This window comes from Eriocheir sinensis, chromosome 52, assembly GCF_024679095.1.
Source record: "Eriocheir sinensis breed Jianghai 21 chromosome 52, ASM2467909v1, whole genome shotgun sequence".
NCBI classification, from domain to species: domain Eukaryota; kingdom Metazoa; phylum Arthropoda; class Malacostraca; order Decapoda; family Varunidae; genus Eriocheir; species Eriocheir sinensis.
The window spans coordinates 11,519,676-11,539,727 of record NC_066560.1 but is presented as its reverse complement, the minus strand read 5'-3'; the positions used below and the strand labels follow the sequence as shown (position 1 = coordinate 11,539,727).

General features: G+C 44.3%; 1 protein-coding gene across 1 annotated transcript in view; it reads right to left on the bottom strand.

Annotated features, from left to right (window-relative positions):
* The window catches only part of LOC126983063 (growth hormone secretagogue receptor type 1-like), a 112,601-nt gene that overhangs the window by 22,830 nt on the left and 69,719 nt on the right, over positions 1 to 20,052 (bottom strand). Inside the window, exon 3 of the mRNA XM_050835543.1 lies at positions 3,944 to 4,263. Within this exon, the coding sequence (XP_050691500.1) occupies positions 3,944 to 4,204 (261 nt within the window). The 5' untranslated portion in view covers positions 4,205 to 4,263. The remainder of the gene's footprint in view (positions 1 to 3,943; positions 4,264 to 20,052) is intronic.

The following is a 20,052-nucleotide window of genomic DNA, read 5'->3' as shown; positions in this document are numbered from 1 at the left end:
GGTGAGAGGGAGTGTGAGGGAGTGTGAGGGACAAGGGACCAGTGAGGGAGAAGAGGAAGGAAGGAGATGGGAAGGGAAGAAGAAGGGAGAGGAATAAAGACATGTCACCCAGCCGTGTCGAGTAGAATGAGGAGAGTGTGAGGGAGAGAAGGCAGGAATAAAGGAAAGAGAGGGAGGGAAAAGGAACCATTGACAGAGAGAGGAAGAAGGGGGAAGGGAAAGAAATAGGAATGTCACCCAGCTGTGCAAAGAAGAGTGAGGGAGAGGGTGAGGAAGAGTGTGAGGGAGAAAAGAAAGGAAGGAAAGGCACCACTGAGATGAAGAGAGGAAGAAGAGGGGAGAGAAAGAAATAGAGAGGGGAGAGTGATTGTGTTACTTATCTGCCTCACTGTCACCGTACTAGCAAGAGATACTGTGAGGGAGGGAAGGAAGGATTGAAAGAGACCAGTGAAAGAGGGGAAGAAGAGGGGTTAGGAAGAAGAGGGGAAGGAAAGAAAGAGAGGGGTAAATGATTGTGTTACCCCTTCACTTTCGTCCCTCACTATCACCGTTTCAGGAAGGGACACTGTAAGGGAGAGAAAGGGGAAGAAAAGAGACCAGTGAAAGAGGGGAAGAAGATGGGAAGGGAAGAAATAGATAGGCCTGAATGATTGTGTTACCCCTTCACTTACCTCCCTCATTGTCACCGTTTTCTTCGCGAGGGGAAAGATGAAAGGCGACAAATGACAGGTACTAAATGGATGAGGTAAGGAAGGAAAGGTGAGTTACGTAATTGAAAGCGTATTGAGTGAGTGAGTGATTGAGTGTTAGAAAGAGATATAGATAGATAGATAGATAGATAGATAGATAGCCCGAAAGATACTGAGAGATTGTACTAAGTGAATGAGATAAGAAAGGAGAGTTACGTAATTGAATGCTACAGAACACGCATTAAGTGATTGATAGACTGACTGACTGATTGATTAAGTGAGTACGTGATGGAGAGATGGCTATAGATAGATAGATAGATAGATAGATAGATATAGACAAGGAGAGAGAGAGAGAGAGAGAGAGAGAGAGAGAGAGAGAGAGAGAGAGAGAGAGAGAGAGAGAGAGAGAGAGAGAGAGAGAGAGAGAGAGAGAGAGAGAGAGAGAGAGAGAGAGAGAGAGAGAGAGAGAGAGAGAGAGAGAGAGAGAGAGAGAGAGAGAGAGAGAGAGAGAGAGAGAGAGAGAGAGAGAGAGAGAGAGAGATGGGCTGAAGGGTAAAACAGTAAAGGGAATTCTAGTTGACAGGAAGACGCAGACAAAATAATAAAGCAGAATTGCGGGAGGCTGCCAGGGAAGGTAAAAGTGATCCTGACAGAATACAGAGCAGGAGAGGACGAAGAAGAAGAATTAAAGAGACAAGGGAGGCCGGCAAGGGTGTGTGAAAGAGAATCGATTAAAAGAAAAAAAAATGGGGGACTTCAGTAAAGGGGAAAACGTGTGTTGAAAGGAGGAAATAGGTCAGGGGAAGAGAACGAGAGCGAGAGAGAGAGAGAGAGAGAGAGAGAGAGAGAGAGAGAGAGAGAGAGAGAGAGAGAGAGAGAGAGAGAGAGAGAGAGAGAGAGAGAGAGAGAGAGAGAGAGAGAGAGAGAGAGAGAGAGAGAGAGAGAGAGAGAGAAATACATATAAAAAAGAAAAAGAGGAGGTGACGAAGCAGAGAGGAAGAAAACGCATCACATAAAAAAAAGTGAAAAAAAGAAAAAGAAAAGAAAAAGGAAAGAAAGTTAAAGAAAATGATAAAAAGGAAAGATGAGTTGGGGAAGCAAGAGGTTAGGGAGCAAAAGGAGGAGGAGGAGGAGGAGGAGGAGGAGGAGGAGGAGAGTGCTTTAAGGGAGTGAGGAGTGTGCGAGTCAGTCAGGTGAAGTGTGGGGGCTGTCAGGTGTGAAGAAGAGTTAGTCACCTGTGGAGGAGGAGGAGGAGGAGGAGGAGGAGGAGGAGGAGAAAGCGGAGAAACCTAAGATAGAAGATAAGATGATGATGGCAAAGGTGGTCGGGGTGTTGGAGGTAATGATTAAGAAGGAGGAGGAGGAGAAAGAAGACGAGGAGGAGGAGGAGGAAGAGGAGGAGGAGGAGGAGGAGAGGGAGACTGGATGAAAAGTAAAAGAAATGATGATGAGCTTATGAAACTAAGATCATAAACTCATAAGAATATAAGAAGTTTGGAAGATACCACTCTATCTAAGGCCCTAAGCCGTGCAGGTCGCGTAAATTTAACCCCATCTTCCCGAGAATTCTGGCTTCTGGCTAAAATATGTTGAAAATTTGCTTCATCATTTCTACCTCTCTTTAATTATGATGGCGCATGTCTCTGCAGCTTACTCTTCCTTCAAACTTCTGCTAAAATTCCATTCCACTCTGGACGATTCAGGGCATCTTCCCACTCATCCCCCATCTGACCTTACTAAGTCTAATATTAATATTCACAACAGCGACGTTTTATATGCTCTCTGGCTTAAATTCTTAAAACGCTTATGGTTCTGACGAAATACCTCCTTTGCCCTTAAGTATGTTCGCCATGACACCCTGCCTGGTCAAACTCTTTCGCCTCTGCCCATCAATGCCATCCTCTTACCTGGTAGAAGTATGTGTCCGTAAAACCTGTGCCTAAGAAGAGTGACCGCTCTATGCCAGTAAAACCATCCTATAGTTGTTCTTTCCTAACTTTCTTAATTAAGGTTCAGAAACAATCCTTAGCATGAACTTACTTCGCAACTATCAACTTCCAACCTTCCCTCTGATCACATGGATTCCGCAAGGGGCGTGCTGCCAGTGATCTTGGCTTCCCATATGATTCTTGGTCATCCTCTCTTCAGCATTTCAGTGAAACCTTTGGTGTTGCCCCAGACGTCTTAAAACTATTTTGACAGAGTCTTCATCTCGTATATATGTTTTATTTCTAAACTATACTGACGGATTCTCTTCCTCTTTCTACTTTCCTTCTATTTGATATATTATTGCTATTGAAGGCGGTCACTTTAACTCCTTAACTATAAAGAGCGGTGAGTTAAAAGTCTTTGCTATATCATCGACTATCGTTTTATTATTCATTAACGATCTTTTCCAGACTCATTGTGCTAAGCCCTAGGCGTATGGCTATCTGAAAGAGCTAACGCTGAAAGCTGTAAGTCATTTGAGCGCTAAGCATCCATATAATGATGTGTGCAGCAGCTTCCTATAGAAAGTTGTGTAAGAAACCAATCTTGTCCATATCTTAATTGAAACAGAATTAATCTCCGTGACCCTATTGCTGTGAGACTCAACATGCTCTTTCCCTAGAATAACCTTATTAACATCAGCCTTGTTAAAAGCCCTTCATCCACTTACAAACTTCAATGAGGTCACCTTTCACCCTTGGAGGAGGAATAACGAGAACGACGAGAAGAGAAAGAACAAGAGATAAAGGAGGAGGAGGAGGAGGAAGAGGAAGAAAGAGGAGGAGAAGCGGGGTGGCGTATCAGTGTAGGGGACACATACTAAGCGTCCCAGAGCCCATCAACGCGAAGAAAGCGGCGAAAAGGAGGAGATTCGATGAAGCTGTGGCGAGGATGGGAGGCGGAGGGCGAGGGGGAGGGGGAGGAAGATAGGACGGGAGGAAATTAGATGAGGTAGGGCAAAGGTGGGAAGGAGAAAAGGCAGAGTGCGAGATAGATAGATAGACAGATGGAGTGATTGATAGACAGATGGACGGACAGATATAGATAAAGCAATAGACAAATAGATAAAGAGAAATACAGACAGACTATCACACAGAAAGCTAGATAAATAGAGAGACACAGACAGACAGACAGACAGACAGAAAGAAACAAGTCGAGGCAAACGAAGGAAAAACTTTAGTGTCGATGGGAAAAATGTGTGTGAATGCGTGTGAATGTGTGTGTGTGTGTGTGTGTGTGTGTGTGTGTGTGTGTGTGTGTCTCACCAGGCCCACGATCAGCAGCAGGAGGCACCAGGCCGTGTAGAGCCCCTGCATGTAGGCGGGGAAGGACACGTCGGGGAGGGCGCTGGAGGAGTTCCCGAGGACTGCCATATCTTCGGGTGGCGGCGTGAGGGAGGGCTGGAGGGCGGAGGGCAAGGCAGCGGGGAGCATGGCCGGCCGCACCTCTCCCGCCTCCTCCCCGCCGCTGCCGCACTCAGCCCCCATGCAGCCCGGGGAAGACGTCAGCAGCAGGCCTACCTCCATCCCGCCTCAGACGCAAGGTGGGTGTGATGGCGCCTCTTGTCTCGTCGCCTTCCGCCACCCTGATACATAGGAAGAAGGGGCGTCAACATCCGGAGACTTATCACGAGAGAGGGGAGTGTCTAGACCAGAGATATTCAAAGTGTGCATTGTGACTCTGTACTGGGTTAGGAAAGACTCCCCCCCACCCTGATACATAGGAAGAAGGGGAGTCAACATCCGGAGAGTTATCACGAGAGGAGAGTGTCTAAAGCAGATATTCAAAGTGTGTATTGTGACTCTGTTCTGGGTTACGAAAGACTCCCCCCTACCCTGATACATAGGAAGAAGGGGAGTCAACATCCGGAGAGTTATCACGAGAGGAGAGTGTCTAAAGCAGATATTCAAAGTGTGCATTGTGACTCTGTACTGGGTTACGAAAGACTCCCCCCTACCCTGATACTTAGGAAGAAGGGGAGTCAACATCCGGAGACTTATCACGAGAGAGGGGAGTGTCTAGAGCAGGGATATTCAAAGTGTGTATTGTGACTCTGTACTGGGTTAGGAAAGACTCCCCACACCCTGATACATAAGAAGAAGGGGAGTCAACATCCGGAGTTATTACTGGGAGGAAGTGTGTCTGGTGTAGAGGTCTTTAAAGTATGAGGCGTGAGGTGATGGAGAGGGCTTCTTTACCATACCATTATGATTCGCGTAAGCCACTCTGTCATTACACGCCTCATGTGGATTGACTCTCTGATGGGTTTAGAAAGACTCCCGCTACGGTGAAACACGGAGAGCAGAGTCAACAGAAGGATAATCAACAGATGGAGAGTCAACACAAGGAGGGAGTATATCTAGGGTAGTGTTCTTCAAAGTGTGGATTGTGACTGTACTAGGTTAGGATAGACCCCCTCCACATTGTAACACGGAGAGGAGAGTCAGCCCAAGGAGAGTTAACACAAGGAGAGTCAACCCAAGGAGAGTCAACACAAGGAGGGAGTATATCTAGCGCAGTGTTCTTCAAAGTGTGGATTGTGACTGTACTGGGTTAGGATAGACTCCCTTCACACTGCAACACGGAGAGCAGAGTCAACCCAAGGAGAGTTAACACAAGGAGAGTCAACACAAGGAGGGAGTATATCTAGAGTAGGGTTCTTCAAGGTATGGATTGTGACTGTACTGGGTTAAGATAGACTCCCTCCACACTGCAACACGGAGAGCAAAATCAACACAAGGAGAGTTAAAAAGATGGGATATATAGGCAAAGTACTTTAAGATATGAACTGTAAGTCTGTATTAGGTTAAAATAAAACTATCGCCACGCTGCAAAATTGAAATGAGATAAAATGAAATGAAATGAGAGGAAAGGCAAGTCAACATGAGGACAGTTAACAGCAGGGTTCTTCAAAGTATAGATTGAAACTGTACTGAAACACGAGCGACTACTCTGCTGGCCGCTACATCTTCACTAATACATAACTTTGGCATCATCTGTTTTACTTAGTGTGAGTATAGCATGTGGCGGCCTTTCATATAGCTCTTCCTTAGCCCTGAGTCAGACCTCCTCCCTTTCCATATACATAATAATAAGCACACTCTCTTCTGGCCACTCAATCCAGTCTGTTTTGCCTACGTAACGCTTAGTGGGCTCTTTTTTGTGTCTTTTGTTTTGCCCTTGAGCTACTTCCGTCACTGTAAAAAGAGAAGCTAGATTGTGAGAGGCAGACAGCTCTTAGTACTTTCAAGGCTTTTTTTTTTACATCAAGGCAGGCAGCTCAAGGGGAAAAAACAAGGAAAAAAAGATCCCCTAGAAGCTGCTCCAACCATTAAAAACACAACGAGAGGTCAAAAGAGAGGTCAATTTCGGGTGACACTTATTATAATACAAAGTCGGAGTAGAAAAAAAGTAGAAAGAGAATCTGGTGTACAGTGCCTACTCCCACCCCCTCCCTCCGTACCCTCTCCTTTCTACCCTTCCTTCCCTACCCTGCCAATCCCCGCACTGCCTCGTCCTTTGTCAGCCATCCCTTGTGGTACGATATTTCATTATGGCCGCATCTTAAGCTCATATGTTCTTTATAGGTCGAGCCAGTCCCGTCGTCCATAAAAGCGGCACAGGACTGGGGCTTAGCATAACAGCTCACCATATATTCTTTTTGGGTCCTCCTCCTCCTCCTCCTCCTCTTCCCTCTCCCTTGCTGCGAGTCTCAATATGATGTCTTCTCCCCGCCGATCCCTCTCTGTACGTATATTAGATCTCTCATAAATTAGATCTCACACGAAGTCCTTTCAATATGCTACCATGTGACTCACCCATCCCCACTCATATGGTATCTCCCCTTCATCCACCCCACACTGTATGCCACCCCCACTCTCATCCACACAAGACTAAATCATATCCCTTCACGCGTCTCTTACCCATTCCTCCCTCCCTTCCTTCAAGACTAGAGCCCCTACCTTCCCCACTCAAAGGCATCTCCCCTTCATCCACCCCACACAGTATGCCACCCCCCTCTCATCCACACAAGACTAAATCATATCCCTTCACGTGTCTCTTACCCATTCCTCCCTCCCTTCCTTCAAGACTAGAGGCCCTACCTTCCCCATTCTCTTACCCACTTTTCAACTCCATATTCTTCTACAAAGCAAGAACCTATATCATCTCCCTTTCCTTACTCAACACTTCCTACAGCTCTTAATTCTTTCCTTCAAGACTAGAACACATATATTTAATCTCCTCTTACCGAAAACAACTTCATGTTCTTCTCCTTCTAGACAAGAACCTCTACCTTTCCCCTTCCCTTACCCATCAGTCCCTACCTCCTATTCTTATCCGAGTCAGGAACCTAAACCTTCATTCATTCCTTGCCCATTACTTCCTACTTCGCGTTCTACTTCGAGACAAAAACCAATCCCCTTAGTACCTTACCCTTTCTTTAACCATCGCTCCATACTTCACAGTCGTTACTCATCGCTTAAAACTTCCCATTCTTCTCCAAGACTAATACTTATACAACGAGATTTATACTTATACAGGGAGAGATAACCGGAGCTCTCCCTTCATCCCCTCCTTCTCAGACTCCCCGCAGCACCAATCCTCTTCACTCCCGGCCGAGGAAGCACCAGGAGGCTGGGTGAGGGTAAGCCTAGTAAGCCCGGCCGATTACAAAGACTCATCCCCAGGTAGTCGGTCAGTAGGTGGTGTGTAAGGCGGCCTGCGACACCAATAACATCAACAGGTCGGCCCCGGCTATTGTCGTGCGAGCCGGTGGGAAGGAAAAGAGAGGAAGGCGGGGGAAAGATTGAGTTAAAGAAATAGAGGAAAATGGCAAAATATATATTACAGATGAAGAAAGTATAGAAAATAAGTAAGATGTCCAATGGAAGGGAATAGAAGGCGAGCGAAAGTGTGACGAAGAGAAATAGGGGAAAATGACCAAAAAATATATTACAGATGAGGAAAGCGTAGGCACAGAAGAAGAAATAAAGCCCAGCTGTTCACATACGAGACATAGGAAGGGGTAAGGAGGGTGAGGGAAAAAGTGAAGTAAAGAAAGTGGAGGAAAATGCCAAAGAGAAACACAGATGAGGACAGGATAAGAAAATAAGAAGGAAAAGGGCGCCCAGTAATTGTCATACGGATCAAAGGGAAGGGAGAGGACGCCGAGGAAAAGATTATAGCAAAGAAATGGAGGAAAATGCCATCCGAGCCGAAGAAAGGTTAGTGAAAAATAAGGAGACAGTAAAATAAGATAAAAATTAAAGCATAAGAAAAAAAAAGGGAAAATCAGTCACAGCGAGCATTGTTATAGTTGTGTAGGTGACATTGTTGTTAGGATTTTGTTATCGTTTTTTTACTTATATTTACTTTAACTTTTTGTATCTGTGGTTGGCGTAGAAGGGAAAGAAAAGTGACGAAATGAAACGAATCAAAAAGTAAATATGCAAAACAAGGAAGACAAGGGGAGAGATAAAGGAAGAGGGGAAATATAAACAAAACGAAGTGAGGAGGATGAGGAAGTGAGGAGGATGAGGAAGTGAAGAGGATGAGGAAGTGAGGAGGATGAGGAAGTGAGGAGGATGAGGAAATGAGAAGGAAACGGAATTGAAGGAGTAATGAAATATGGTTACCAAAACACGTAGACTTTTTCAATGATTTATGGCGCTTGAATTTTTGTTGCGTTCCGTTTCGCCTTTTTGGTCTGTTCTTAATTTTGTGTTTCTTTTTTATTCTTTCTTGGTGTTTTTCATCCACTTTTAATCAAGAGAACAAAGGAAGGTTTTGTTACATGAGGCACTCATGATAAAAAAAAGTGGAAAAAATGTGGAAAAAATTGGGAAGTGGAAAAATGAAAAGAGAGAAAAAGTGGAAAAATAGTGGAAAAAAGTAAAGTGGAAAAAAAGGAAAGTAATAAAAGTGGAAAAATGAAATGGAAAAGTTGGAAAATAAATGTAAAACCGAAAGTGAAAAAAAGAAAACAAAAACAAAAACAAGTAAAATGGAAAAAGAAAAGCAGAAAAGTAGTAAAAAAAAGCAAAACGGAAAAAAATAAAAGCAGAAGAATGAAGAAAAAAAAATAATGAGAAAAAGCAGAGATCAAATAAATAAGTAAACATAAAGAAATCATAAACGATGTGAGGAGGGGGAACGATAATTGCATTACCTCTTAGCGCAACACAACAACGCAACACATATGGATAAAATAAACACAAATTGAGGGAAACAAATATAACGGGTGAGATCGTGAGGCCATCTATAGAAAACGGGAGGCGGGGAAGGGAGGGGAAACTTAACAAGGGAGACATAACACAGGATAAGGGAAGGGAAACAAAAGGAGAGAGAGAGAGAGAGAGAGAGAGAGAGAGAGAGAGAGAGAGAGAGAGAGAGAGAGAGAGAGAGAGAGAGAGAGAGAGAGAGAGAGAGAGAGAGAGAGAGAGAGAGAGAGAGAGAGAGAGAGAGAGAGAGAGAGAGAGAGAGAGAGAGAGAGAGAGAGAGAGAGAGAGAGAGAGAGAGAGAGAGAGAGAGAGAGAGAGAGAGAGAGAGAGAGAGAGAGAGAGAGAGAGAGAGAGAGAGAGAGAGAGAGAGAGAGAGAGAGAGAGAGAGAGAGAGAGAGAGAGAGAGAGAGAGAGAGAGAGAGAGAGAGAGAGAGAGAGAGAGAGAGAGTGGCACTAAGGAAAGAAAGGACGCCAGATATGAAAAATGGTTCCGTCAACTGGGAAAGAATAATGAATCTTCCAACCGCACACAAACACACACACACACACACACACACACACACACACACACACACACACACACACACACACACACACACACACACACACACACACAAAAACAAAAACACAAAAAAAAATAAAAATAAATAAAAAAGGAAAATAAAAAAGTGAAGAGAAAAAGGAGATACAAGAATGTGAATATAAGGAAAATAACGATACGAAATACACACAAGGAAAACAACAACAGTAGACATTCATTAGAGAAAGATAATTACTTCCATTCTCTCTCTCTCTCTCTCTCTCTCTCTCTCTCGTCGGGTAACATCTCCGAGGATCGGGTAAACATTATAGATACACTTTCCATTTACTCTTCCCTCCCTTCCTTCCTTCCTCCTCCTTTACTTCTTTCCCTCCCTCCTTCCTTCATCTCATCTCCCTCTCCCTCTCCCTCTCCCTCTCCCTCTCCCTCTCTCTCTTCCGTCGATCTTTCTCTGCAAACAATTTCTCGGTAAATGTATGTGGCTGACAGCATGCGAGGGAAATATAGATACATAGATTGATAGACAGATAGATAGATAGATAGATAGAGACAGAGACAGACAAAGAGACAGACAGATACAGGGACATACAAACAGACAAACAGACAGAATGACACATACACAAAAATAAAGTGGAAAAAAATGGGAAAAATGCCACCACCACCACAACAACAACAACAACACTCTGCTAATATTACTTTCCATCCAACAGGAAATGAGGCTCCCATCTGAGATACCCCCCCTCCCCCTCCCTGCCCCCAACCCCTCCTACTACACCTGAAACTCACTGCCCCCATCCCTCCACCCCACCCTACAACCCTCATCCTTCGCCTACCCATAACTTCATTCTTCCTCTCCACCTCTTTTTCCTCCTCCTCCTCCTATTCCTCACTCCCCTTGAACCATTCCCTTTGTGTTTTCCCTTCTTCTTCCCTATTCCCCTCTTCGCCTCCTCCTCCTCCTCCTCCTCCTCCTCCTCCTCCTCCTTCTCCTCCTCCTCCCTCCCTTCCTTCCCTTTTCTTGGTGGTTATTTATTTTGGTTTCATATTTCGTGGTGATGCCGCTAATCTTTGACCTTTTCATACTTTCTAGTCTTCCTCCTCCTCCTCCTCCTCCTCCTCCTCCTCCTACTACTACTACTACTACTACTACTACTACTACTACTACTTCCACTACTACCAATAACGATGATGACAATGATGCAATAACAATAATAATAATAATAATAATAATAATAATAATAATAATAATAATAATAATAATAATAATAATAATAATAATAATAATAATAATAATAATAATAATAATAATAATAATAATAATAATAATAATAATAATAATAATAATAATAATAATAATAAAAATGATAATAATAATAATAATAATAATAATAATAATAAGAAGAAGAAGGAGAAGAAGAAGAATACTTAATCCGTCTATTGAGAGTACGATTCCACACCACCACCACCGCCACCACCACCATCACCACCACCACCACAACCACCACCACCACAACCACCATCTCTCCTTTCCTCAAAACACCACAAAAGCATATCTCCTGAAGAGCCTCTCGCAATGTTCTCTTTTTTTCAACCTTGCTGTCACCGTCAACAACTTCCTGGATAACAACAACAAACAACACGATATCAACACGCAACGAACCTGAAAAATAATGTTGGAAATAAAAAAGAAAATGAGAAGAGAAAATATGTTACCAGATTCACAAGTTTTATCATTCCGGTTTGTAAATACCATGACCAGCTTAGTGAGGGAGCTGATGCACATTGCTGGACTTCTCTCTCTCTCTCTCTCTCTCTCTCTCTCTCTCTCTCTCTCTCTCTCTCTCTCTCTCTCTCTCTCTCTCTCTCTCTCTCTCTCTCTCTCTCTCTCTCTCTCTCTCTCTCTCTCTCTCTCTCTCTCTCTCTCTCTCTCTCTCTCTCTCTCTCTCTCTCTCTTACTCTCTTTCTCTCTCTCCTCTCCTCTCCTATCCTCTCCTCTCTCTCTCTCTCTCTCTCTCTCTCTCTCTTTCCTCCTCCTTCAACCTTTCCCGCCCTCTTCCAGAACAGCCGACACAAGACGTTTTCACCTGCGTCGTACCTCATCACAAGCCTAATTACTGCTCATTCACCTGCCCGCCTCATTCACCTTCACGCCCAGCCCATTCAATTCCCCCATTTCGTATTTTTTTCCCCCTCTTCCCCTTCATCCTTACCGCTAACGAGTGTCGCCCGCATTTCATTTTTCCTTCTCTCCCTCCTTCATCCTCAACGTCACCGGTAGTTTGTCTTTCTATCTTCATGCGTCTTTTTACTTTCTTTCTTTTTCTTATCTTTTTACATTTACTAACACTTTCCCTTTTATCGTCACAGCCCTTATTTCGTTGTTTGTTTTTTTCCCTCATCCTCGTTATTTCCGTCTGTCTTTTCTTTCTTCATCTGTCCTCTTATGTTTTTTTTTCTTGTTTTTTTTTCTACGTCTGTCCGTTTATCTCATTATCTCATTTCCTCTTTTTCTCGTCACTAACGCCTGTCTTACTCTTTTAATCTGCCTTCCATTTTTACCTTTTCTCTTTTTTTTTCACACACCGCTTTCCGTCTCTCTCCCTCATCTATATTCCTCCATTCTGTCACCATCAATAATTCTCCCTCCTGTCAAAGCCCTTTCACTTTCTTTTACTTTGGGTTGGTGGGGGGGGGGGTCCTTTACCTCTCTTTATCATCACCTTCCTTCCATCCCTCTTTGCTCTCTATCATCATCTATTATTATACCGTCCTTCCTTTACCTGTCATCATCATCATCATCATCATCATTACGCTTGCTTCACTTCACCTTACCTCATCGTCATCTCTTTCCCTCCTCACCTTCGTCTGTCACTTTCCATTCACAGTCCCTTCGCTATCTCACTTTCACCTCACTATTTTCAGTTATTCTCTCCCTCACCCTCTTTCTCATATAAAAAAGAGAGAGAGAGAGAGAGAGAGAGAGAGAGAGAGAGAGAGAGAGAGAGAGAGAGAGAGAGAGAGAGAGAGAGAGAGAGAGAGAGAGAGAGAGAGAGAGAGAGAGAGAGAGAGAGAGAGAGAGAGAGAGAGAGAGAGAGAGAGAGAGAGAGAGAGAGAGAGAGAGAGAGAGAGAGAGAGAGAGAGAGAGAGAGAGAGAGAGAGAGAGAGAGAGGAGGAGAGAGGAGGGAGAGAGGAGGAGGGAGTGTGTGAAATGACATCGCGGGGAGGAGGAAGGGAGAGAAAGGGAAGAAGGGAGATGAAGGAAGGGCGGGAGGAAACGTGACATAAGAGAAAGGAAAGGAAAACAGGGAGAAGGGAGGGGAGGGATAACATGAGGAGGAGGAATATGGAAGAGGAAAGGAAAGAAAGAAGGAATGAAGTTATGAAGGAGTAAATAAGTCAACAAGTAAAGGGAAGAGAGAAAGAAGGGATGGAATGAGGAAAGGAAGAAATGAAAGAAAGCAGGATAGAATGAAGGAGAGGGAAGAGAATTATTGAAACGAAAACCTGAGCATTAGAGGAAAAATAGTAAAAAAAAGAAAGATAGACTAAAGAGAAGAATGGAAGGACAAATGAAAGAGGAGATAAGGAGAGAAAATGGAGTAAGGGAGGGATGGAAGGGGAGAGGGAAGGGAGGGATAGGAAGGTAGAAAGGAGGACAGATGGAAGAAGGGACAGGGAAAGGAAAAAGAGTAAGGAAGAAATGAAGGGGATAGGAAAGGAAGCACAGATGGAAATGAGAAGGAGAGGAATAGGAGCAAGGGAGAAATGGTGGATAGAGGAGGGAACGAAGGAATCGGAAAACGAGAGAAATGACAATGTACACAGCAAGGACAGATGGAAGGGAGAAAGAAGGAGAGGAATAGGAGCAAGGGAGGAATGGTGGATAGAGGGAAGGAAAGAATAGGAAGACGAGAGAAATGACAATGTACAAAGCAAGGACAGTTGGAAGGGAGGAAGAAGCAGAGGAATGGGAGGAAGGGAGAGACGGAGAGACAGAAAGGGGGGGAAGGGGTAGGAAGGTGGGAGTGATAATGTTAATTAATCTTCGAAGAGCATATACTCACCATTAATGAAGAGGGGAAGCTTAGGAGGAGAAACACATCGGTTAATTGAGAAAGAGAAGAGAAGAGAAGAGAAGAGGAGAGGAGAGGAGAGCGAGAGCGAGAGAGAGAGAGAGAGAGAGAGAGAGAGAGAGAGAACAGACAGAGGCGACAGATATGAAGCAATCGGGAAATGGACTCAATGGGAAACAAATGAATACTTGAATACGAAATGAGGCGAGTAATTCATCTTGGCTGTTGCTCCACCAGACAGCGCGACACACCATGTTCTGAAACCGTAATTTATTCAGCTTCACTCCGCTCCTTTTTTCGTGTGTGTGATCCAAACATTCGAGGTACGAGCAGGCGATTGTATCCTTAACCAGCTTGCTCTCTCTCGGTCTGACGCCGCGCTTCCTAAAGGGGCTATTACACTGGGCAAATTTTCTGCGGATCTTCAGTCAAACCACGATTATCGCTGGCGTGGTTCTCATTTGTTTCTTGTTATCGCTGCTGATGATGATGGTGGGTAATACCGTCGTCCTTCGGTGAAATCTACCGTAGCTTTGGAAGATCGTGGACGCGTCAGAAAGCCACGGAAATATGAGAACCACTCCAGCGGAAATCGTGGTTTGACTGAAGATCCACGAAAATTTTCCCAGTGTGATAGCCCCTTAACCCGGTAGCTGCGGGGATCATGTTTCTTAAATGCCCCTCAAAGCGAGAAAAATGAGAAAAAATCATCACTCACACAAACCATTTCATAATATATATTGAAACATTTGTGATCAGTTTATGTATCATCTATTTTTGGGGGTTTACTGTATATCATGGCAAAAATATGGCCCGTCGCTGGTACACGGTAAGGCCACAAATTTGCCCCGTCGCTGCTACCAACCACACTCACACAAACACACAAGCCTCCTTCTACTCATACACACACACACACACACACACACACACACACACACACACACACAAACTAACCCCCAACTCATCCTCCTTCCCAACACATAAACAAACACCCCACAGCCCCCTCCCCTCACACAGTAAACCCAAATACCAGGAATGAGGTAGCTCTAGCCTCCTTATCTCTACTTGACCCGACTCTCTTTTTAGAATCTTCAGAGGCCATTGCACTTTTATCTTTCTTTACAACACAAGAGACGGTTCAAGGGCAACAAGAAGAGTGTAGAAAAAAAATCCCGCTACTCACCGCTCCCATAATAGACAAAAAAGTAAAGAATGGCCAAAAGAGAGGTCAATTTCTGGGTAGAGAGGTGTCTTTCCCTTCCCTTATCCAGCAGTTCCTATCGATTACCCTCGTCACCATATGAAGGACGGAGCGAGGGAGAGGAAGAAAGGAGAACACGAGAGCAATATGTGTGTGAGTGGAGGCCGCAGAATGGAGGAAAGGCAAAAGTACAACGGAAGAAATAAGCCCGAAAGAGGTGAGATAGGAAGAAACACTAGAGATGAAAGCGAGTGAGAATGGACGCCGCTAACGGGAAATAGGGCAGCACAAAGGGAGGGAGAAAGGAGCTAAGGGAAAGAGAGCAGTGCATGGCAAGAGAAAATAATAGAAATGGTGAAAATATGGAAGATACGAATGGCAGGTTTAGAAAAAATAATAAGGAGAAAGAGAAAGGCAGAGGGAGGAAGGGAGAAAAAATGAGTGAGAGGTAGAAAAGAGGGAGGAAGGAGGAGAGGGAAAATGAAGAGAGAGAGAGAGAGAGAGAGAGAGAGAGAGAGAGAGAGAGAGAGAGAGAGAGAGAGAGAGAGAGAGAGAGAGAGAGAAACACAATGGGACGAGGTGATACAAGAGTGAGAAAGGTAGAGACGGTAGACGGAGATGAGAGAGAGCGAAGAGACAGGGTACGGTCGCATCTTTGGACGGTGTAATGGTAACCTGATCTCCTTATCCCTCCCCCGAGCCCCCTTCTCGCCCACACATACACACACACCTAATTTCCTTTCATTCCAACTTTTAATCCTTCAAAGGGACGAATTAACTCACCTCTGAAGCGGGGAACTGAATTGGGACGCGCGGAATATTTTTGAGTTTCGCGCGACGACGTTCATGTCTGTAGGAAACGTTTTAGTATTACATCTACTCTTCCTTTTGTACGGTTTGTTTGGGGATGTTTTTTTATGGTGTTGGTTGAGAATTATCACAACACTAGGCAGGTAAGACACAGCGTTGCCCTCAGTTATGAATTCGAAATGGGAAAGTTATTTAGAGAGGAAATGTGTTGGTAGTCAGAACTAACCGAGAAGAGTGCAAAGTATTCGGCTTGTTAGATATTATTTTCAAGATGATGGGTGAGTACTATCATGGCATTAGGCGGGAAGGACAATGCTGCGCCACGTCATGAATTATAAACGAGAAAGTTGTGTGCAGAGAGGGAATGTTGTGTTGGTATTTAACCCAGTAGCTGCGGTGATCATGTTTCTAAAAGACCCCTCTAAGCGAATTAATGAGAAAAAAATCATCACTCACGCCAACCATTAGTATATTATATGTATTAATGCATTTGTGATCAGTTTATGTATCCTTTATTTTGGGGGTTTATGTCAAGGCAAGAATTTGGCCCGACGCTGGTATACTGTAAAGCCACATATTTGGCCCGTCACTGCTACCGGGTTAAAAGGGATGAGGAGAGTGTAAACTGAAAGACAATAACATTTAGAGGACTGTGCAAATTATCTAGGTCGAGGACTGGACTCCAAGGCAAGGGACTCAGACTACTCTTCTGGTTTCTTGCCTTCTAGTAATATAAAAATATAAAAATACTAAGAACACATCCCTCACATCGAGCACAAGGTTCATGAAGGTAATCAGAACCGCCTCCCACCCCCTCCCCACACACACACCTGTTATATACCTTCCATTCTAACCTGTACTGTATCAACGGACATGGATTATGGAGGAACTTACATAGATCATTGATTAGTAATAAAGTTAAATTACTATCCACCACAATACGGATCACACACATCAAATAACCGCGATGATAATGCCTCATTGTGCACTCTTTCATCTGCTCACCGCTCACTACCGCAGCCTAATGACCGTATCCTCAATCATTACGGGGCTTACAACTCTACATTTGATAAGGGTTTCGTAGAGGTTGCGTTACTCCCATGGGTAGTTTTATGAGTCTAGTGATAGTTTGACAAGGCTTCTGCACTGTGAATGTGAAAAAAACACGCCTGAGAACCTGACTAATCTCGTAGAGGTTGTGTTAGTATTCCCATGAGTAGTTTTATGAGTCTAGCGATAGTTTGACAAGATTTCAGCACTGTGAATGTGAAACGCACGCCTGAGAACCCGACTAATCTCCTTTGTGACCTTTGGAAGTATTTGTCGTGAGAGCCGAGAGCGAACGACGTATATTTTCTTAAACGTATCGGGCTCTCATTACGATCATTTTCCAAGCCCCCAAAAGACTGACCGGGTATTCTTGGGTAATTGCTCCTGATGAAGATGCAGATGTTATGTAAAAGTATCACTACAATCACATAAACAGTCCTTGAAAATCCAAGACACTTCTACGAGAGGCTTTTCGAGCAGGTGTGCCGATACTTTTGAAAATACGGACCCCGGGCAGCAGGAACATATTTGGGTGCGGGTCCGGCCGTCTCTTCCTTCCGTGAGTGTGTGAGTGTGTGTGTGTGTGTGTGTGTGTGTGTGTGTGTGTGTGTGTGTGTGTGTGTGGGGGGGGGGGGGAGGGAAGGCAGGCGATCACAAAGCCCGCTCCACAGATCAAAACGAGGCCAAAGCAACGTTGAACTTCGGGTTGAATAGAGAAGAAATATAAGAGGAGGAGGAGGAGGAGGAGGAGGAGGAGAAGCCACGGAGAGTCAACCAATCAAATAAGAAAAAGTTTGCTATACCTGCGTGTGCGTGTGTGTGTGTGTGTGTGTGTGTGTGTGTGAGAGAGAGAGAGAGAGAGAGAGAGAGGGGGGGGGCAGGGGGGCGGTAGCGGCATCACAAGTTAAGATAGCATTCGTCAACTTGCGCTGAGGAGGAGGAGGAGGAGGAGGAGGAGGAGGAGGAGGAGGAGGAGGAGGAGGAGGAGGCGTTCACGTTTGAGTTTGCCTGCTCAAAGTTTCCCTCGTTCCTTTTGGAGACCCGAAGACAAGTTGACCCCAGAAGGACTCTCTCCCTCTCTCTCTCTCTCTCTCTCTCTCTCTCTCTCTCTCTCTCTCTCTCTCTCTCTCTCTGTGCGCGACCTTTGAGTGCAGGACTGGGCCAACACTTGAAGACTGGCGACAACTTGACTGGGTTACTGACGCAGAGAGCTTTACAAAAACATGTTGGTTCTGGCAAGACTCTCTCTCTCTCTCTCTCTCTCTCTCTCTCTCTCTCTCTCTCTCTCTCTCTCTCTCACTCTCACCCTGTTGCCACCCCATCTCGCAGACTATTATCTATTGTGTGTTTATTGTAGACTCAGAACCCGATCCCTTCCTTGAGCGACGCACCTGAGCGGGAAGGAGTGGCAGAATCACACCGCCTTTGTCTCCCCGGCGGCGGCTTCACACTCACTCAGGCGGAGGCTTTTAGAATCATGAAGGGATTGACGACGGAGGAGGCCACTGGCTGACTCACTTGTTTCTCCCTGATGCGGCGTTAGTGGATAAGATTTGCCAGTGACTTAAGATTTAAAAGGATACACGAACATATATTTTACTAGTTGTGTTTGCAAGTTTAAAACACTGAGGGAAACTTTTTGATTTTAGGCCTAATGATGCGGTTTAAAGGGAAGAGTTATCAGTGACTTAAGATTTAAAAGGATACACGGACATATATTTTACTAGCTGTGTTTGTAGGTTTAAGACACTGAGGGAAACTTTTTGATTTTAGGCCTGATGATGCGGTTTAAAGGGAAGAGTTATCAGTGACTTGAGATTTAAAAGGATACACGAACATATATTTTACTAGCTGTGTTTGCAGGTTTGAGACACTGGGGGAAACCTCTTCATTTTTCCCCTGATGATGCGGTTTAAATGGAATAGTTATCAGTGACTTACGACAATGAAGGAAACCGATTATTTTTTTTCTAATCCCACGTCAGGAGAAAAGATTCCGAATGATTTTAAACCTGGAAGGACATACACTCATCTTTCATTCGTGGTTTCTAAATAATGAACAGATTTTCAACATCGAAGGGAAGGGATTCATTTTTTCCCCTAATGCCGCGACAAGAGATGAAATTATGAATAACAAACTCATACATTATAGTCGGTATTATAAGACATTTTCGCTTCTCACATCAGCCATTTCTAAATGTCAAAAAGGGGGTCAGTCGGGTTCTCATAAGTGTTTCTTCAGGTTCATGGTACAGAAGAAGGGTCAAACCACCACCAGGGTCATAAAACTACCCCTGGAAATGCCCACAACTCCTACGAAAGCCTTGTCAAATATGTGTTCTTGGGCGTCGAAATGTCTTATAATGCGACCCTATATTTCCATGCAGGGAGTGATTGGATTAGTGACAGTGTAGCAACCGACTTAATTATTTTCCCGACTGATGCACCTGACCAGTTATAAAGAAAAAGAAAAAGAAACATGGGTGGAGAAAACCGTAGACTTTTTCAACAACAAACGATATTTTTTTTTCACTTTTTTTCTTTAACCCCTTGGATGCGGATTTCCTACAAGAAGACATCACCAAACTACGGAAGTGGAACAAAAAGTGGCTGCTACAATTTAGTCAAGAAAAATGTAAGGTCATGCACCTTGGGAGGGGAAATCCAGCACACCGATACCACATGGGAAACACTCCATTATCCACCACAGAGGCACAGAAAGACCTGGGAGCATATGTTACCAGGCTACCAGTGAAGGCGAAATCCGTGCCAATCGCAGCGGACGGGTTAACCAGAGGAATTATGGTTCTTAAATGTGACATAACAGAGTTGATAATAAAAATACATATGCCCTTAAAAAAATATCACAACTACCTTAAGAACGAAAGAATATCGAATGAACAAAAACTACAGACGCTTCGTGCTTCTAACAATATTATTCTTCGTATTATTCTGCCCTGATTTCATGTTACTTCACGTTCCCAAGAAGAATCAACGTCACTGGCTGATTGTACGTATCTTTGAGCCTCCCGGACGAAGGATTCTGAACCGCTGAGCGAAAGCCACCGTTATCTCAATATACGAGTTTAATGGAGGGAAGCGTTCTCATTTGATTTGGTCCAGTTCTTTATTCTATCAATCCCAAAGTGTCCGATACTCTTTTGCTGCCTGTCCATCACGCTCGCCAACTCGTAATGAAGGATATGGAAGTGCTCTCTCTCTCTCTCTCTCTCTCTCTCTCTCTCTCTCTCTCTCTCTCTCTCTCTCTCTCTCTCTCTCTCTCTCTCTCTCTCTCTCTCTCTCTCTCTCTCTCTCTCTCTCTCTCTCTCTCTCTCTCTCTCTCTCTCTCTCTCTCTCTCTCTCTCTCTTTATCTATCTATCTCCGCGGATGTATGCGGTTGTGTGCATGTGTTTGTGTTTGTGTTTGTGTGTGTGTGTGTGTGTGTGTGTGTGTGTGTGTGTGTGTGTGTGTGTGTGTG